This window comes from Erpetoichthys calabaricus, chromosome 1, assembly GCF_900747795.2.
Source record: "Erpetoichthys calabaricus chromosome 1, fErpCal1.3, whole genome shotgun sequence".
In the NCBI taxonomy this organism is placed as follows: Eukaryota; Metazoa; Chordata; class Cladistia; order Polypteriformes; family Polypteridae; genus Erpetoichthys; species Erpetoichthys calabaricus.
The window spans coordinates 318,241,089-318,262,472 of record NC_041394.2 but is presented as its reverse complement, the minus strand read 5'-3'; the positions used below and the strand labels follow the sequence as shown (position 1 = coordinate 318,262,472).

Below are 21,384 nucleotides of genomic sequence, written 5' to 3'. Positions count from 1 at the left end.
TGCTAAATACATATATTTGGGCACTATGGCATGGAGAAATTAAAACCACACACACTATTGTCAGCAAAATGTGTTTGAACTTTACAACTAAACTATAGATCAGGGGTGGGCAAAGTCAGTTCTGGAAGGCTGCAGGATTTGGTTCCAACCCAGTTGCTTAGTTAGAAAACAATCCTTGCCAGTACTTAAATTTCATGGCTTGTTAGTGCTTCAACTCTGCCATATCAAGTCATTCACATATCCTAGATTTCTGTTTTTCCCTTTCTAAGGATATCATTCAGAAAATGATAATAAAGATTTGTAATTCTCATTCCTTCACTTTCCTTCCAAGTATTTAATTAAACCAAATAGTGCACAATAAACACACAGGTGTAAATGGAAACAAGCGAAATACAGAACCGCTGGTTTCTTGTGTCATTTGCATTTGTTACTAATAAGGAGCAATTAGAAAGCGAAAATACAGCTGCTTAAGACTAAAATGTGCAATAAGGGTTCAAAATATTAATGAAGTGTAAAAACTTGAATAATTGTGGGACTTTATAAAACGATTAGGACAGAGTCAGCAATTAACATCTTTGCATTAACATGACAACATCAACACTTGCAGACCATTTTTCCATATCCCTGGGGATGAAAGATTGCTGTAGTAAAAGAAGAGCAGTGAGGTGAAGTGTGCAGCTGGTCACGTCTTAAAATGGCTGAATCGGACAAAAATGTTTTACTGTGTGCAATTTCAAGACGCAGATTAAAATAGTCAAACATCCTTAGGATCGAATGTAAAAAAAAATTCATATTGGACTCTCCTGCATTTTAGACCAGAAAAGTATTCTAGGTATTGAATTTTTTTTTAAATATAAATTTCAACCTGAAAAATACTAAACTTGTTTAAAAGCCATAAGCGCCATCTAAGAAATTTCAGTTAAAATGCAATAATGAAGATGGTCTTTAGCACTGCAGTTTAGTATATTCAACAAGTCTTAATGTCTTTCACTTTGGGGTGTGGCAACTGTTCTGCTACATGTTGTGTAATTTTGTATTAGGAGAAGAACCCAGCCTTAACCACTCCAGGTATACTCAAGGAGAAATGAGCAATGTGGGAGACCCATATTTTTTTGAGAAGGGTTCAGCTACAGGTTGAAGACTACCTTCCACAGTCCGCCCCATGCCGTAGAAAGGGAGGAAAAAGAGCAGCTGTACAGTTTTTCAAATTTGAAGAAGGAGTTGAATACATTTCCTGACACAGAACAGTGGCAGCAGAATCAGGTATGGATTCACAGAATAAAAAGCTCAGTATATTTAAAGAAACTTTAGAGCCATTAAAACTAATGGTATGTATGATTATATATAGTGAATCTAAGCTTTTTGTGCTTATAACTGACATCCTATTTTTAAACAGATTGTTTTATTTTCTTCCTTCCTGTTTTTTAATATTTGTTTTTCATTTTTTTAACTTTAATATATTTGAGATGTTATGTAGCATATCTGCAATGTTAGCATACTATACGAAAAGTATTTAAGTTTATCGTCATTAACGTGTTAGATATCTTCGGTAACTACAGATAATGTTAAATATTCATAAAAGCACGATAGCGTTTTCTGCCAACTTAGTATTACATATTTTTGTCTTGATTTCCAGCACAACATTTCTCCAGAAAGGCAGAGAATATAAAACATTACATTGATTAAATATCAAAATTTGTACAAGTGCCCTCTTTGTTTTTTTTTTTTTTTTTTTTTTAAACAGACTACACTACAGCATCCTGCTGCCTCACCTACAGAGCCAAGAACCCCACATTGTAAAGTAAGCAGGTAATTATGCAACTATGCATGTGTAGATGACACTAGGCTACTTTACATACAAACAAGTGATTGTTAGATTTCTAAATCAGAACTTTTTAAAATACAGTTTAAAAAGTTGAGCTAACCCTGCATTTTCCAATGTTGGACAGGTTTTACTATCTACAGATGCAACAATGGCTGTGTCACTTTAGGCCATTTCCATTGTTTTTGTTAAATAGTCATTGCCAATAGTTTACTGTATATCACTAATGTTCTTCTTTGATTATTTTTTATTCTATGTATTAGGGCCCTCCAAGTCAGATGAATATCCATGACTCTATAATATGAAATGGTCATACCATCAACATGAAAATTTCAAACTATTTTTGTTTACATCTGTAGTTAATGTGTCCAGATTTCCAAATGACCATTTTGTGGTATAGAATGTGCTGTGTGTCATCCTTGAAGCCCCCTTCAATTTTAACAAGGTATGTCTCAACTTTAGTACTCTTTCACTGTAGCATTTGAGGGAGGAGGATTAGATCTGATTGTGGGTTCCCATTTTTGGCACCTTGTACAACTTGTGCTGGATACTTGTGTTATGTTTATTTCTATTGTTTACTTTTAGCATACGGTCGCTAGTGTTCAGTTTGAATGAGCTGTCAAAATATCACACCTAGGTTCCTAAGTGAAGCTTTATGATGTATGCCAAGGGGCTGAAAAGCAATATCAGACACACTCAAAGTTTCTAAACTTTAGGACACCACAATCTCAGTTATCTTCATTTAAGAAAATTCATTGCCATCCAGGTTTTAATATCATTCAAGCACTCATGGTGGATCTTATTGTCTCGCTCTGCTTCAATTTTAGTGGCATCATCAGCACAGCAATGAAAGGAGAAGCCATACTTGTTACCTTTAGGCTGAACTGTTAACTTGTATAACAAAAAGAGAACTGGTCCAAGCATGGAACCCTGCAAGTAAGAGGTGCTAAAAGAGGATGAGAACTCACCCAAGTGAACAGAAAAACCTACTATTGCTTAGATAAGATTTAAACCACTTAGGGGCATAACCTTAGATGCCGACATATTGTTCAAGGTGGGGAAAAAAAAATTTAAGATCCACAGTATCAAAAGCTTAGACAAGATCTAGCAGTACAAGAATGGCAGAATTTGAAACAGTCCAGATATTAAAAAAAAACAATAAGTGGCTGCAGCACAGCATGTTTCAAGGTAGCAGGAACACAACCAGAAACCAAGCTAGCATTTATTAATGCAATGGTACTTGGTTCAACAGAACCCTTAAGTAATCGAGAAGGGACACTGTCCAAGTGCAATTTGTAGGATTCGGGCGTTGCACCAAATCAAAAAACAAAGAATGATACAGACTCTGTGGTCAAAAAAGGCAGAACACAATACAGGAACAGATGAATCCTGAGCAGGCAAGCATGACCGATGACCTAATAACGTTAATTTAGAAGTTGGGGTATGAAACAAATGACAAATTCCTAATACAAGAAATTGTACACAGCAATGAGAGAGAGAGAGAGAGAGAGATACAATATCTACAAAGCAATTTAAGAGATTTGTCTCACTTTCTGGACAAGTACATATTTATAAGTTTAGGGTCCCAGTCTTCTGTTTAAACAGCTACACTTCACTATGTTATACATTTCTTGACTATATAACTATGACAAATCCAGAAGAATAATAAGCAAGGACTGTATCTACTTCAAACAGAGCCAATAGAAATGTAAATATCCAAATATTCACAGGAGAACAATTACGCATTGAAATGAAAAACCAGGAAAATGTTTGAAAGTTGAATTACTCCACTTGAAATTTATCAGTATTTTAATTGCTGTGTAGAACAAAATTAAGAAAACACAATTCAAGACAATGGACGATTAAGGTCCCCGTGTAACCTGGGTCATTTCAAACATTGTTCAATACAAACAATTAAGTTTTTTTTCCCTTTTATTGAGAACTCCAAGGTTTATACCTTCACTTTCATGCCTGTTGATCACTCATTTTGTAACAAATTAATGTCATTAATGGAACTTCACCTTTTATTGAACGAGGTTCCAGAAAAATTGTAAATATCAAATATTTTGAATGATAGCCTTTACTATAATAGATGTTAGAGCAACTACATTCATATTTAGTATGATGTTTCCTTAATCTAAAAATATGGTATGTCCTTAACTATCGAATCCTGAATCATGTATTATAAAATGGTTTCTAAAAAGAAAATAAACTAATTCTTGCCTCATGATAGTAAACAGGCATATTAATACCATCGTTTAGAGTTACAGGTTTAATCAACATTACTAGCTTTGCAATGAAAGCATTGCGACAGTGAACCGATGCTGGAGGCGTACCGTGGAAGCATGAATCTCCAACCAGAGGTGATAATTTTATCTTTCAGCATAAGCAGGGTAAACAGTAAATAAGTTCAAGGTTTGAAAAGCCTTAGTCTTACCTGACAAGCATCACGGCCACCTTCTGGGAAGCCAGCACATAACATAGTGAGATCCATTTCTCCAGCACCTGCATTCATCAACACTAAATTACATTCTGCAGTTGGTAGAAGGGGCAGATTAACATGCTGAAGTGTCTGTGAAACTGTTCCACCTATGGAATTAAAATAAATAAATTAAAAGCTCTAGCAGCCACAAACCTACAGCATCTTGACAAAAAAGGAACACTGGTTTGAGGTTATTCAATTACAGCTTGCTTGCTCCTCATTACAGGTTTCCTGCACTACTGAGTGAACTACAGAGATACCTTAAGGCACCAAAATCTGAGTACCGCAGAAATCCCAAATAACTGGGAACAGAAGCATACAACTTTAAAGATTAGCATAGTGGTAAAGAAGTCAGGAAGTACTTCAGGAACAGACTCACCTTCACTGGTCTTTCCCCAGCCACTAACCGTACAGAGTGTTCCGGGATGAAAGTTGGTATCAGGACTTGGAAGACAGATTGGCTGAACACTTGATGCTGTAGAGAAATAATACAGTTTGTTTAGCTCTTGGGAAGTATTCCAATAATTTAAAGTGGTTCCCAAACTCGATCATGGGGACCCCCTGTGGCTGCAGGTTTTTGTTCCAACCAGATTCACAATTGATTATCAATAACTGTTCTTAATAACAACTGATCTCATTTAATTAGCCGGGTCTTTTTCACTCTATTATTCTGCATTCAGAAAAAAAAAAACAGTATGGTTTTTACAAGACATTTAGAAATGTTTTTTTTTTCTAAAGATAAATGCTTAACTCTCTTTTCTCGTTTTCCTATTTTCCCTTTTCCTGTATAGTTTGCTCCCTTTGTTTAACCCTAATAGTGACAATTAACCAGCACTGCAGACACCAGGATGATGAAAGCAGCAACAACTTCAGTGTCACACTTGCTAATTAGTAAATAATTAAATAACTAGAACACCTGGAAAAGCAGAATGAAAATTAGCTTGAAAATACTGACTCAGGAAAAAAAAAAAAAAAAAAAAAACCAACAATACATATTCCCTGTATAACTGATTATTACATTTTCATAGAAATCTACCAAACTTAGTTTGAAATTTCTATATGGACTCCAAAAACACAGACTAATGAAGGGAATCATTATTTCCCAGTTTCTAAGAGTCCAATGAAAAACAAAAGTTGATTGGAGCAAAAACCTGCAGCCACAGTGGGTCCCCAGGATCGAGTTTGGGAACCACCGATTTAAACAATGCTGAATTTGGCCCTTTGGTACACAGGAGGACAGAAAAAGTTTTAATTTTGCCAACAATAATTGGTATCATCAGAATACAGGCATGATGCTCTGTGACTTGGAAATATATTTGAGTGAAAAAGTCTCTTTTCTTTGTGGTCCAGGTTCTGCAGCTGAAGTCTACCAAAGAACTATGTCGTCTCTAGCAATACAGAGAAAGTGACATAGTGACAAAAGACTTTTTTGGTTTAAAAAAAAAAAAAACTAGCCAAAGTACCTGGAGTTGACCAGGTATATTTGTATAATGGTTTAAGTAAGGAAGCAAATATGATTTTTAGATGCTGACCCATTGGTTATTGCTGCCTGAAATGTAAGTGTCCCATCCGTCATCTTTACTACCTCACCGAGAACTATCAATTTATCTGATCTCGGTGTTGAGAATTTACCATTTTGTATAAATTATATTCCATAACTGCAGTAACTCCTTGCTGGGGTGGAACCATGAACACTATTTATTATTTCCTGGTTTAGTGTGGTTTTTACAATTAGAGGTTTAATCCCACATTAATAAACTGAATGGCTTGTGAATGGCTGAATCATTGATATGGCATGTAAGATGGGCTAAAACTACTGGATTGTGTTTCCTCATTGGGGATAAAACTTTGAACTTCTATAAACTGTTAAGTTAAGTGTAATATACAAGCACAATTTCATGAACATTCCTACATGCAAAATTATTAAAAATCTGCTTGGTTGTTTTTGTATGACAAGCAAGCAGAACGCTGCTTATCTGTACAAATAAAAAGTAATCAATCTCATGCGTTAATATAATGAATTTATGCTCCCTTTTTAGGGGTTAAAGCTGAAATTAAAGTAAACTATGATCTGTTGTAGCTGCATGGTCTTTTTAGGATACTGCTAGTCCCCAAGACTTTAGTACAAGGAATATTGCTGATTCTAAATGCCTGAAAGAATTTCAGATTTTTAAATATTTTCATACAAGTTATGAATTATCATGGGGACATCCTTGATCAAGCATAAAAGTGTAGTCAAACCACAACTCGCACATATTCATATCATCAAGCTGTTACTATTGTAGGGACTTCTTCATGGGTCAACAAATGGAAAGGAAGACCTAGTTTATTAGAGTGGAGGCAAAGAGGTTGAAGAACTGAATTCATTCAAAGAAAAAAAAGAGTAAACTGAGCTATATACAGTTCTGGCTGTGGGAAGCATCGTCATAGAACTGCATTGGCTGTTTGTTGGAAAGGGTGTTATACACAGTGAACTAAATCAGACTCAATCACGAGATTTATCCTGCCACACTGCCATGCTCGTTGCATTCCATTCACCACACATGCTCTCTCAACCCTATCCAGCCAAGTCTGGTATCTCCGCAGTTATTGGTTCAGCAGCTTACTCCCCACCCCTTTGTTCCTGCTGGCAGTCATTTCTATAGCCATCTTGTGCCATTAAGTTCTTTATCCAGTCTCACTGCTATGACACTGCATGCATGGTAATCATAGCAGAGTCACAACATTATAATGCGCATTGACGTGACAAATACAGTATATCGTTTTCATCACTTTTGAGATTTAATATAAGACTATTTTAGTTCCATTTTAAGACTGCCAACACTGCTTTTATTTGCACTGAACTTGTTTTATCAGTTTATATCTGCTACTTGTTGTCATTTCTCAGATGCTGGCCAGCAGGTTAGGAATATCTCAGCCATATTCACTCCATCATGCCTGCCACACTGGAAGCAATTAACCAAAAGACTAAGGAGATACATTCAGCTTTCATATGGTATGGGTACACATACATAAAACAAATGTTTCTGTCAACATAAAAAGGCAATTTGCAGTAGAGTCCGGGTTTCTTCTGGTAATCGGACTAATTTGTTAAACTCCTATTGGAAAAAAGCACATAGCAAGAACAAAGCAGATTAAGTTAACTGTAAGCAAAGACATTCTGTTAACCCTCAGAATGCAGCAGAGAGGCACTACAATAGATGCTCCCTTTAAACACTGCCACTAAGGACCACTTTCAAATTGCCATGTAGGTGTTATGTCTCTTCACAGGGGACAAAGCTTGTCGACAGTCTTTCATTAGTGGTGCTCAAGGCTAAGTCTCTCATGGGGAATACTTTAACAGACATGATTGATACTTATAAAGGTAAATTGCACAGAAATGTGTGCATAACACACTGAGTTTTCGAATACACATTTTCATGCTTTTTGAGATACATATTTTCACACTCAAATACAAGCAAAGTTTTATAAAACAGACTGCTAATGAAGAATTTTCCACTAGTGACATCACGGCAATCAAAAAGTTTGATTTTAGAATTTTGAATAAAAGGGATACGCAACCCGTATTTGCTGCAAATTCCCAGCAGAAGTGCTCTGGCCAGCCAAATGCTCTATAAAAAGGTACTAAGCAACTTTCAGTAACTCAATAGTTGAAAGGGCAAACTAATTTTTTCAAAGGAGAAGCCACTTAAGACCCACTTTATATTGGCTGCCAACACCAGACTGCCTGAATTCTCCTCCTTAATACTTATGGCTAAGTTCAATCATTTTCTCTCTCTCACACCTTTAAACTTCTTTCGGCTCCCGTTAGGGGTTGCCACAGCGGATCATCTTCTTCCATATCTTCTGTCCTCTGCATCTTGTTCTGTTACACCCATCACCTGCATGTCCTCTCTCACCACATCCATAAACCTTCGCTTAGGCCTTCCTCTTACCTGGCAGCTCCATCCTTAGCATCCTTCTCCCAATATACCCAGCATCTCTCCTCTGTACATGTCCAAACCAACGCAATCTCGCCTCTCTGACTGTCTCCCAACAGTCCAACTTGAGCTGACCCTCTAATGTGCTCATTTCTAATCCTGTCCATCCACAGGGACTCCTGTCTAATCTCGTCTGTCAACCTGTCCATCACCATTACAAATAAAGGGCTCAGAGCCGATCCCGGATATAATCCCACCTCCAACTTGAATGCATCCGTCGCTCCTACTGCAGACCTCACCACTGTCACACTTCCCTCGTACATATCCTGTACAACCCTTATGTACTTCTCTGCCACTCCCGACTTCCTCATACAATACCACAGTACCTCTCGAGGCACCCTGTCATACGCTTTCTCCAGGTCCAAAACACGCAATGCAACACCTTCTGGCCTTCTCTAAACTTCTCCATCAACACCCTCAGAGCAAACATTGCATCTGTGGTGCTCTTTCTTGGCATTAAACCATACTGCTGCTCACTAATCATCTCACTTCTTAACCTAGCTTCCACTACTCTTTCCCATAACTTCATGCTGTGGCTCATCAATTTTATTCCCCTGTAGTTACTGCAGTCCTGCACATCCCCCTTATTCTTAAATATCGGCACCAGTACACTTCTTCTCCACTCCTCAGGCATCCTCTCACTTTCTAAGATTCCATTAAACAATCTGGTTAAAAACTCCATTGCCATCTCTCCTAAAAACCTCCATGCTTCCATAGGTAAGTCATCTGGACCAACGGCCTTTCCATTTTTCATCCTCTTCATAGTTGTTCTTACTTCCTCCTTACTAATCCGTTGCACTTCCTGATTCACTATCTCCACATCATCCAACCTCTTCTCTCTCTCGTTCTCTTCATTCATCATCCTCTCAAAGTACTCTTTCCATCTGCTCAACACACCCTCCTCGCTTGTGAGTACGTTTCCATCTTTATCTTTTATCACCCTAACCTGCTGCACATCTTTCCCAGCTTGGTCCCTCTGTCTAGCCCAGGGGTAGGCAACGTCGGTCCTGGTGAGCCACAGTATGTGCAGGTTTTTGTTCCAACCCAGTTCCTTAACGAGAACTCAATTATTGCTGATGAAGCTCATATTGCTTAAGTGACATTTTAATGCTTCATTTTAGTGGTCTCGCTTGTTAAGGTTCTCCAACCTTAATTGCTTATTTCAATCTTAAACTGCTGCATTCAGTGTTTTAATTGCTCCTTATTAGCAATAAGATGTAAAAGACAAAGCAGCCAGCAGTTCTCCAGCTAGCTTTTTTCCAATTACATCTGTGTGTGTTCATCATGTACGGTTTGATTTAATAAAACACTTGATAGAAAAATGTGACAGACTGAAAATGATCTGTTTTAGGCTTCAAATCATTTGGATGATATCCTTGGAAAGGAAAAAAATCTACGATATAAAAGCCTTACATTGCACAGACTAACAAGCCATAAAATTAAATAAGGTCTGAGATTGGCAATGATTGGTTTCTAATTAAGCAATTGGGTTGAATGAAAAGCTATAGCCATTGCGGCTCACCAGGACCGACATTGCCTACCCCTGTTTTACATCTTATTGCTAATAAGGAGCAATTAAAACACTGAATGCAGCAGTTTAAGATTGAAATAAGCAATTAAGGTTGGAGAACCTTAACAAGCGAGACCACTAAAATGAAGCATTAAAATGTCACTTAAGCAATATGTGCTTCATCAGCAATAATTGACTTCTCGTCAAGGAACTTTGTTGGAACAAAAACCTGCACATACTGTGGCACTCCAGGACCGACGTTGCCTACCCCTGGTCTAGCCAATCGATACAGGTCCTTTTCTCCCTCCTTTGAGTCCAACCTCTCATACAACTCATCATACACCTTTTCTTTAGCCTTCGCCACCTCTCTCTTCACCTTGCGCCTTATCTCCTTGTACTCATCTACTTTCTGCATCTTTCCGACTATCCCACTTCTTTGCCATCCTCTTCCTCTGTATATAGGAACTCTCTCACACCTTTAAACAACTTGTGCAATTTAAAAATTGCTTGGTATTTACACAGTTCAACAAATTAATGCAGTGATCAGGTCACTTTTAAACAAGCATTTTCAAAATGTAATTCTACAATTTAGCAGCTAAGCTTAAAAAGAGGTTAACTTATTCACTGGCTCAGAAAAACTACAGTTTTGTGCAAGGATTTGTAACATCTTATGCTTTTTATCAAGTACCATCATTAAAGTTTATATTTTTATAATTTTGAAAAACTTTGTATTTTTAATGGACCTTGAGTGCTGTTTTTGGTGTTCTAAAAGTGCACAGGTTACATTGTGTGGTTAAGATCAGCTAAAATCATAGCATGTTAACATGACTTAACATTACAGCACTAGAGTTTAAAGACCCTTACCAAAGACTATTTTCTCAGTGACACGGATTACACATATATCATAATTGACAGGGTTTGAGGAGTCAAACTGGGGATGTATACGATATATATCAATTTTCAGAATCTGTTCATTAGAGCTTGTCTTACGAAGATTATCGGTACCCACAACGGCGGTCACGCTGGTTACACGTAACCTAAAAAAAAGAAAAAAAACACATTAAAAGAACTGCTTATACACACACACAACATTCAAGCAGGATCACCTAGAAGTAACCTATTAATACTGTTCAGAATGCTCATGATTAAGGAACTGACATAAAAAAATCTAACTGTTTTGGTTTGGTTTAATTTAAAAAAAAAAAAAAAAAAAACGGACCTGTCAGACTGACCCAAAATAAGCCTGTTATCATGCTCAGTTACCAAGTCCAAAAATATGGAAGCCACCCACCTGGGAAAGACTACACAGCAATGAGCTGCTGTCAATATCCAATCTTCACTAATTATGCTTGCACCACAGAAATGAGAGCCTTTATTTTTAAGGGAAACCTTAAAAAAAGAATACAGCACAGTTATTACTGACACACTGCCTTCCTCTTGCACAGAGATATTCATTTCTTCATTGGTCTACTTGCCTGCCAGGGAGCAAACTCTGAAGTGCAAGGTTCCCCTCCCACTATCCTTGAGAATGTCTCAGCAGAAGCAGTCGACTCTCTACGTCCACATTTCTGGACTGTGTGCACATTTGGAGAGGTGGGGGAGACAAAAAGAAAACCCCAAACAAAAAAAACACTGTTCTTTATACATGCAGATTTAATTTGGGAAAAGGAAGCAATAGGTTTCTATAACAAACTGCTCTTAAACTTGCTTAATCCAAGAAAGTGTAGTGGGGTACAGGAGGCTATAGCAGCTGCATTCTGTAAAATGCAGGAAGCCACCTTGGTCAGGCTTCCAGTCCAATGCAGGGTCCACTTATGTACACTTACAGAGCCAATCTGAAATTGTCAATCAACATAGCCAGCTTATATATGAGATGTGGAATGGAGTCCCCTCCACAAGTGTAGGGAGGGTAGGCATGCAAACACTACACAAATAATGACTAAGCACAGGTTTTAAAAGAACTTTGAATAAGACAGAGATATCCAGTGCATCACCACAATACCCACAAGATTCAGTAGCAGTCAGTAAATGTGCCCTCTATATTACTGGTTTACATCCCACAAGAACCATGTAGCATGCAACTTTATATGAAAAGGACAGACCTCCACTTTATGCTTTTCCAGCAAAAACAACAGCATGAAAAAAATATATTTTGTGAACAGCTTCTCACAATCATTTTCAAACTAGTTCAGTTAAGCATTGCAAGGAGCCTGGGCACAGCAATGAACGCAATTATCCTGCGAGCAGTGAACGCAATTTTTATTAAAGGCTACAGATATCAAAATGATAAATGTACAGAACAAATATCGAACACTAAAAGAACTAATTGCCGAATACAATTTTAAATAAAAGGCTACAGACATATCATTGGGCCAAGGACAACGGACAAGACCAGCCATATACTTCTACATGGCCTACAAGTGACTCACCCATTGGTTTACTAGATCTCTCGGACGGGCCACCGGAAACACGATCTAAAAAAATCAACAAATCAAACTGTCAGGCTCACATAGTGAATATGACTAAATCAAACTGCAATACAAATAGTTTTAAGTTTTTAGACTGTTGGGGAGACAGTTTTCATAATGTTCGAGGTATTTGCAGATGTATGGAATTTGATTCAATAAAACATTTACGGGAAGGTTGTATGTGAAGGAGATAAAAACAACAACAAAAAAAAATCAGTAGTAGAGACGTAGGGTAGCCTCGTCATCAAGTAATAATGTATAGCGTGGGAAAGGGAAAAAAAAGTAACATTTCAACACATTTTACAATTTTATTAATGTGCGTTGGTAAATCTGGTTGTAGGTAGGTCTGCGAAACCCTAACGTGCACACCAATACACTAAGGATTCAATAAACTCACTATCACGAACAGAAAAAGGCATTCACCGATGACTTACATCGCAAACATACTTCATAAACGATGCGTGAACACCACGCGACATCTCTGCCGCTCGGCGGCGGCATTTACACTTGAACTAAATGTGGAAAAGTATACGCTTATTTAATATACACCATGGCTTTGAGTTTATTAGTTATTTCTCACTAGGCCAGAATATTTAAGCTATCAATCACCACAATAACGGCGGAATGGAAGTTTACGTGGAAGAACTGGAGTCGTTACCCACCTAAAGTTAGAAAAGCACAAATAAAAATACTCGCGAATAGCAGCATTTCCAGCCGCACTCCCATAATGAAAAGGTCGTCCTGATGTTCACCTGATACGAATATGCTATAAATGTCATGCACCACGTAACAGAGTATGGGAAGAAAAGAAACGAATAAAACAAACATAAAAACTAATTCAAGAAAGTGATAACCCACTCTAGCGCCAACTAAGAAGACTTTCAGGCAGCTACACATGCACAACCCGCTTCTTACCCTCTGCGCACGCGCCCTCAATTGCAACACCTGTGCCGTGTGAGCTAATTAGGACGCGCGCTTTGTAATTCTAGTTCAAATTTCGTTCAAGTCCGAGTCATCCTATTTAGATTGAACACATTCAGAAAAACAGGACAACCGCCGGTGTTTTCAAGGTTGGTGACGGTGCCTTCCCCCCCCCCCCAAAGTTCAACATTGTTGCATTAACTTATGTTTTCCGCCGTAGTTATGTGATTATTGCTGTTGTAGAATAAATATGGGTGGCAATGAAGATGAAGTTGAAAGAGCTTTAGGTGCCGCGAATTAAAAAAGCGAAATATACACTGAAGGAAAAGCTGGTGATGCTTTTTGTACTAACATAACCCTAATGCTAATTGGTTTAATTTTTATAACAGCTAAAAGTAAAGTTGATTTTGGATAGGCATATGACTCGAAACATCTCCAAGAATGTACTTGGGGATAAATTCACTTTTTATTTTATCTTTGGAAAAGCATTCACCTAAATGCTATTTATAACCATTCCTCTCTCTATTACCTAAACTCTTAAGCAGTTTATATTAAACGTGTTAGAAAACGGGTAGATGTTTGTTTCCAGGTAAACTTGCTACCCCATTGGTCTGTTGGTTACAACTGAAAATGATGTTGACGAGTTGCATGGTGTTGAGATGGTTTGTTTTAATACTCTGTCCTTACAATTGGAAACCCACATAGGTTTATTGGGATGATGTTAGAAGGGATTTTAATGGGGCTTACTACAGTACATGTGATGACTAGGTTAGGGTCTGGCACTACAATAACTCTTGTAGCAATTAAAGTGTGCTTTTGAAAATAATAAAGTAGCAGCTGTTACAAAAATGATAAATACCTGTTTGACAGAATTTATGTAGTAGGATTTGTAAGTTACCGTGTTTTCAGAAACTGTTAATCCTATGACCACACGGGAAACCGTACAGCCCACGTACACTCTTAAAATACTGGTTCTTTAATGGCACAATATAGTTCTTTACTGGGTTGTGTGGTTCCTCCTCGACCAATTTTATTATGGGAAGAGTTCATATGCATATGAAGTTAGATCTTTGTGCACTGAAAACTTTTTCTAATATTTTGAAACAACCTGAAATGGTTGATTTTATTGTAGGCTATCCAGTAGATCTCTAACAGAATAAGAAAACCTGAATGCTGCCTGTGTTGTTGTATGCAGCAAGAGTCCTTTTAAAATCATGAGTCACTGGTACTGGTTCACAAATCTGTTATTGTCTAGTCACGGTTCATTAAGCATGTTAAAGATCAAAATAAGGTTTCCTTCTGGAACTTTCACATGAATGGGTCTTTTTGGAACCAAAAATGGTTACTCTATGGCATTGCTCTGAATAGCCACTCTGGTACCTTTTATTTTTAAGAGTGTAGTTGCTATTTGTAGAGGAAAGTTGAAGTGCACTGTTGTGGGATGAGTGCGGTTAATAGGCGTAAAACAAACTATGAAAATTCTGACAAATTAAGATGCAGGAAACACATGGAATAAATTACAAAGTAATGTTATAGACACAAGGAGGGATCTTTAAAACTCAGTGATGTTGTTTTGGAGAAAATATGTGAATGACTGGGAGCTTTGTTGGTATGAATGGCCTGTTTTTGTCAAAATTCTCCTAATGTTCTAATCTAGTAGTTCTCAAACTCTGTCATGGAGAGCCCATTGCAGGCTGTAGGTTTTTGTTCCAAACGACTTCTGTCTTTAACTGTACTCACTAAGCAAGCTGTTATTTCCCAGTTTTTCTGTTCTGGGGTTCACATAAAAATTACAAAAAGTAAGCTTTGTAACCGTTTATTAGAATGTGTCAAGCATTTATACGGGTTAACCTCATGTTTACTTTTTTTCCTTTCAAATTTTTGTCATCATAATTTTCATTTTACTTTGTCACGTTTTATTATTTAATGCATTATTTAATAATCCGCATGATAAGTGGGTCTTACACTGAAGTAGATGCATCTTTTTTTAGCGTTTAGTGTTATTTTTGTGGATTTGTACTCCACTCACTGTTAATTGTCCTTTTATGGATACTTTTAAGCAAGTAAACTTTACAAAAAACAGGCAAATTAAAATAAAAACCATCAAAGAAGGTTACACTTTTAAAGCTTATGTGAATTTTATGAGTGGAGTATAGCAAAAGAGGATATTATGTAGTCTAGGAAGTCAGAACTATACTACATTTTAAAGGAGTGGAATCAATCCTTTCCCCAATGGACAATAATTCTAGAAATAAGATACCAGTGTATGCGTTAGCTGTTCTCTAAACACCTGGCTAAGACTATATCTTGGCTTTGTTGTCAGCAACAAAATAATTAATAAAACAAAGGGATTGCTTGGTCCTGCAAGCTTTTTTCATTAGCTTCTAGCTGATCTCATCCAGATGTTGTTGGTTTTTAGATAGATATGACTTTATTTGTCCCCAGGGGAAACTTTGGCTTTTTACAGAAGCTCTTTAAATAAGTAAATACATAAATAGGTAGATAAGTAAGCAAATAAATATAAACACACACTTTGGTCTGAACACACTCTAGAATGACTATAAAGCAAGAAAATTAAAAATAAAGAAAACTTCCCTGTTCCAGTCACAGTGAGGCATTATGCAGAAGTATTGTTGGTGTAAAGGACCCACCAGTGTCATTTCTTGACACACTTATACTGAATGAGTTGATGGCTGAAGGTCCTCCATGTTAGTGTGTTAGAAAGAGGATGTGCAGCATTGTTCATAATGGCACTCAGTAACTCTCTTCTTTGTTACTACCTCCCAGGGGTCCAGAGTGCATCCTATATCTTGGCATGCCCATTTTAATTAGCTTGTTGATTCAGTCTGCCTCTTTTGTAGTGATGTTACCATCCCAGCATACCACAGCGTAGAATATTGCATTGACCATCACAGAGTTATAAAAGATGTGGAAGATGTCACTATCCATATTAAAGCACCACAGTCTTCTAAGTAAAAAGACCCTGATCTGCCCTTTTCTTGTATAGTTCCTCTGTGTTCCAAGACCAGTCCAGCCTGTCACTGATGTGGACAACCTATACTTCCACTCCCTGAATAGTGACTGGTCATAGAGGCTCTTTGTTGTAGTGAAAGTCAATAACCAGTTCCTTGGTTTTGCTGATGTCAAGACGCAGACAATACTCTTTGCACCAAGAAACAAACTTCTCCACCTGACTCCTATATTCTGTTTCATCCCTTTTATCTATGCACCCCATAAGTACAGAACCCTGAGAATTTCTGCAGGTTACATGACCTATTGTATTTATAGTCTAAGGTGCCCAAAGAGAAGATAAAAGGAGACAGAACTGTTCCTTGTGGTGCTCCTGTGTTGCTCATATCCATATCTGAAACACTGTCCTTGAGTTCCACAAACTGTGGTATGCCTGACAGGTAGTCCATCTTGGACACCATAGGCTCCTCCAACTATATATGTCTAAGTTTACCTGTTAACAGTGATGGCTGGATGGTACTGAAGGCATTTGAGAAATAATGCTTACAGTGTTGTTCACTTACTCCAGGTGAGAATAAGCCTTCTGGAGCAGACAGACAATTGCATTCTCCACTCCAATCTTTGTCTGATCAGCAAATTGCAGTGGGTCCAGGTGGTCTACCACAAGAGGACTTGTATAGTCCAGGACCAGCCTCTCGAAGGTTTTCATGATTTGAGACATACGTGCCACTGTTTGTGTGTATGTGTGTGTGGTGTTGTGTTTTTTATAAATGTATAAATACTCAGTGGTTTCTGTCTTGAATACCCATACATTAACATTTTTTCACTGCTTTCCTGGAGTATGTGGATCACATTTCAACCAAAAAGAATTGTGCTGGATCGAATTTCAGTAGCTTTGATAATCCTGAAGGACATCTTTTCAAGAGATTTGCTTCCCTTAATCAGAATGTTGGAATGGAACATTGCATATATTTGATACACTATTGGTTTTTATGCCTTCTCTGTACAGTGAAGATCAGAACAGCAAAGAGTGATCCAGATAAAGTTAACATGTCACAATAAAAGTATATTTTAAGTGTACCATACTTTTAAGTTACAGCGCATGTTATAATTTGAATGTGTAGTTGTTTAACTGTATTATCAATGTGAATGCCTTAATTAAGTAAATTGCTATAGCCTCTGTAAGCATATGGATGCTAACAGGATAGTTGTAAAGATGTTAATCACTTGATAACTTACTTTAACCCTGCATAAATATGAGTGGTAGTAGTGAAGGTGCTTCATCCATTTTAGATCTTCGCAGTTATTTGGTTCTCAAGTTGGACCACATGAATAGACATTTAGTAATAACACCAACTTTTGGAAGTGATTACAATCCTTGCTACTCATCCATTCCTTTTAATACTATATAGACTTGGCTTGTTGCAAAGTCATGTTTCACAAAATAATTGAGACCTGTTTGTATTTTGTTGTTTATTTGAAGACTAGTTTTGGGAAGATCTATGGAGTATTCTGCTAATTCAGTGTCTTCATTAGGTTTTGATGTGTCTTTATTATGTTCACAGATTTAAATGGACTTGATTCTGTGCTGAATGAAAATTGTTTTAATGCAGCAATATCATGTATTCTGATACTTTAGATGCCATTTGTCTCTGTGAATTTGTTTGGTTTGGACATGTGCAGAGGAGAGATGTGGGATATATTGGGGGGGGAAATGATGTTGAGGAAAGAGCTGCCAGGTAAGAGGAAAAAGGGAACAGCTATGAGAGGACATGCGGGTGATGGGTGTGGCAACCCCTAACAGGAGTAGCCGAAAGAAGAAGATTAAGAGCTACTTGCCATGGTTAGAGATGCAAAAAGCATGTTCAGTTTGGTTTTAGTATAGGTAAATCCACTAAATCTGGTCAGTTTAATAATTAAGGTAAATAAGTTGGGAAGAGAACTGTCAGCATTCTGATGGAGAGAGCCGATATGGGACTGCTGTTTGCTGATGGGTTTATGAAGAAAAATGTTTTCGACAGTCATGTTATACAACAGTGGCCTGTAAACTAGAGCTTTAAAATGTCCGGAACAAGTCGCACTGAATCGTGTTTCTCCAGCAGAAACATCTTTGAAGCAGGATATACAAGTATTTGACTTGATGACACCGAGCTATATTTTGATATGCAGACCCCCGTGACCCTGTAGTTAGGATATAGCAGGTTGGGTAATAGATCGATGGATATTTACTTTGCTATATTGGAGATAGCTGCAACACCACCAACTGGACATCCCTTATCAAAATTCTGTGTAGATTGGACAAAATAAGTAAAGGTCATTTAGACTTGTTGTTGCTGGTGAATTAACACACAGGTTTTTTGGGGGGGATACAGTCCAGCTTCCATTAAGTCTGTGTTGAATGAAACATTCTTTGCAATACTAATTTAGACTTAGAGGGAATGATGTACTGTATATTTACTTCAAGATGACTGATTGAGAATGTTTTATGGAACATGGTAGAGGTTTCAAATAGGCTAATTCCCTAATTTTTGTGTGTGTGTCTGTCTCTGTCTCTATCTATCATACATATATATATATATATTTTTCAGTCTTTAGCAAGTGAATCATTAAAGCATTTGTATGACTATTTATTTAGATTATTTTTTTTTGTAAAAAATATAAAAAAGCTTTGAAAAGAAATTGACATTTAACCCAACATAGCTCATCAATCTTTACTCTACTAAGCCTTCAAAAAATATATCAAGGCAAGATTTGAAGGTCTCAAAGAACTCCTTTCTATGAATGGTGATGTAAACCCATCAATGCAATACACTTTTACAAGTTTTATGTCAAGAACTCGATATGAAATTTCAATTTTTCAAGCATTGTTAGATAACAATCAAGTACTCTAGTACGCTACAGACTTTGACTGTCTTTCTGTTGTGCATAGCAAAGTGTAAAAATTGTGTGCAAAAAACATAAGCTAATATCACTTGACGCTTTTGTCATCAGCATCTATATCTATTCTGCTTTATGATAAGCTGTTTTTCCCCCTTAATCATCAGCATGAGAACCAAACAGCATTCAACATGCTTTGTTAACATATGAAAATGTAGTAAATTTTATTTTGAATGCAGTACATTAATAACATACAGTTTGTATATGTAGCCTCTGGAGAATTAATTCTTTGGAGCAGCAACACCAGCTAAACTCCAGGGGCATTTTGTAAAATAACATTTTAACTTGCCAGAATAGCTAAGGAATATACTTAGTCTCATCAATAAGAGAGGATTACTAATACGGCAGTGTATGCATGAAATGAAAAAAAAAAATTTAGTAAAATGGCAAAATATTAGTAACAAGCAATATATTGAACCAATCGGCGAAAACGTGTTTTATATACATCAGTGGAACTTAGGTTTTCAGACTAATGACCAATTTGCTAAAGTCAAAGATACAACTGCCCCCTATGGCCAACAGGCACTTCATCTTATTCTTTATTACACTTAACATTTTTTTATTAAGCAGGTCACTTTTATAATTGCAATCACTGTGGAAGTTCATAGATGTGAAGCAATGTAAGGCAGAGCCAGCTGCATATATGTGTAGGCTTGGCGTGAGGCAGCCAGAAGCATGTGAATTATAGAATGTTGGAGTGACTTGACAGAGTAACTGAAGAAGGAGATAGAAGGTTAATCCTTGAAGGGTCCAGCTACCTGACAATGCTTAGTCCGTTCCTCTGTATCTTGCATCCACAGATTACTACAATAATTATAGGTGACTGTTTTCATTATTTTGATCCTTTTGTGTGAAGAGTTGATGTGTGTGGTTTTTTTTTTTAATTTATTTCTGAAGCCTGCCTCCATAATGTGTGTACGCATAGGTTAAAGCTTCTGTAGCGATGCACAAATTCTTCTGTGAAGTTTTTGCTTTTTCTGACTTTTGTGCGTATGCTCCATTTAAAAAAAAAAAAAAAAGAGGTCCCAGAATGCCAGGAAAAGTAAAATGAAAGTCATGATGGTGATAATGAAAGATCTAAAAATCTAGGTGAATGACAAATTCTCCCCAATAATGTATAGAAATAATTGCCATACTCCAGTGTAACTTTGGCAAATCCAGTTTTGTAATTATGGAACCAACATCAAAACTTAGTGGGAATAACCCTTTGCTTAATTAAGCCTATTAACTACAAAAGTTGGTTGGGACAAAAATCAGCAGACACAGGGGCTCCTCAGGACTGGACCAAAGAACCACAGAGTTGGTTGGTTACTTTTTAGTGAGTATGTCATTGTTAATTGACAGCTGGTCAAGAAAATAAGACCATAAGAAACAGTGAATGCTTCTGTTTTGAGACTTAAAGGAGGAGATAAAAGTTGGGCTTCATTTTAGTTAATTCACTTGATAAGATAGATACTGTAGATACTTTATTAATCCCAAGGGGAAATTCACTTACTCCAGCAGCAGCAGATTCCCAACAGTGAATATAGAAAGAAAAACCTTAAGCCACTACTGCATCCCAGGACTGAAATTGAGGAGCCCTGCTGTAGTATATGGTGCAGCATGCTCATTAACATCTAGTAGCATAGCAGTGTTCATTAACTATCTGACTAAAAGAATTATCTTAAAATGGAATAGTGAGGAATGAGCGTATGTGTTTGGGCATAAAAAGCGGTGAGGCAGGCATGCATTCGGTTCCCTTTTCATTCAGTAATAAAGTTCTTACTTGGTGTGTTTTGTTCAGTAATCATATTCCTACATTGTGAATCTTTTCCATGTGACCGTGCACAGTGAAGTGAATGATACAGTATGGTTGCCATCAGCAGGTGTTCTTCAGTTTTAGACCTGCTCTTTGTGGACCAATGTTTTTCATATTGCAGATATCCAACACCTGTCTATCTGTATGATTTTTAAAATTTTTTTATTTTTATTTTATTTTTTTAATAACAAAGGACTGACATGTCCAAGCAATTTAAATGTCATTTACCTCTGATATGGTGACTGTCGCCTTGAAGATCACTTGACATGCACTTACTGCGTCACACGTAGTTGGCAAACCACACTGACAACGACTAATGTGTTTCCAACCTGGTTTGCTAAAATATAGTAATGATTTAGGTAATATTAAAATGAGTTGGAGAGTGCTATTATTAAATATAATTTAGTTCTAACTTTGAATTGTTTGGTGGAGCTGTGCCTCATGTTTGGGGCTCTAAGGTGCCCCCTTTGTGGTCACACTGTCTACAGCACTGTTT

The 21,384-nt window shown here is 37.1% G+C and overlaps 1 protein-coding gene across 1 annotated transcript in view; it reads right to left on the bottom strand.

Moving 5' to 3' along the window:
• The window catches only part of LOC114663992 (ovochymase-2-like), an 88,005-nt gene extending 74,873 nt beyond the window's left edge, over positions 1-13,132 (bottom strand). The window contains exons 1-7 of the mRNA XM_051928942.1: positions 12,925-13,132; positions 12,224-12,268; positions 11,270-11,367; positions 11,086-11,183; positions 10,659-10,831; positions 4,684-4,779; positions 4,260-4,411 (exon numbers count right to left, since the gene is read on the bottom strand). Coding sequence (XP_051784902.1) covers positions 4,260-4,411; positions 4,684-4,779; positions 10,659-10,831; positions 11,086-11,183; positions 11,270-11,367; positions 12,224-12,268; positions 12,925-13,090 — 828 coding nt within the window. The 5' untranslated portion in view covers positions 13,091-13,132. The remainder of the gene's footprint in view (positions 1-4,259; positions 4,412-4,683; positions 4,780-10,658; positions 10,832-11,085; positions 11,184-11,269; positions 11,368-12,223; positions 12,269-12,924) is intronic.
• Between the last annotated feature and the right edge of the window lie 8,252 nt (positions 13,133-21,384).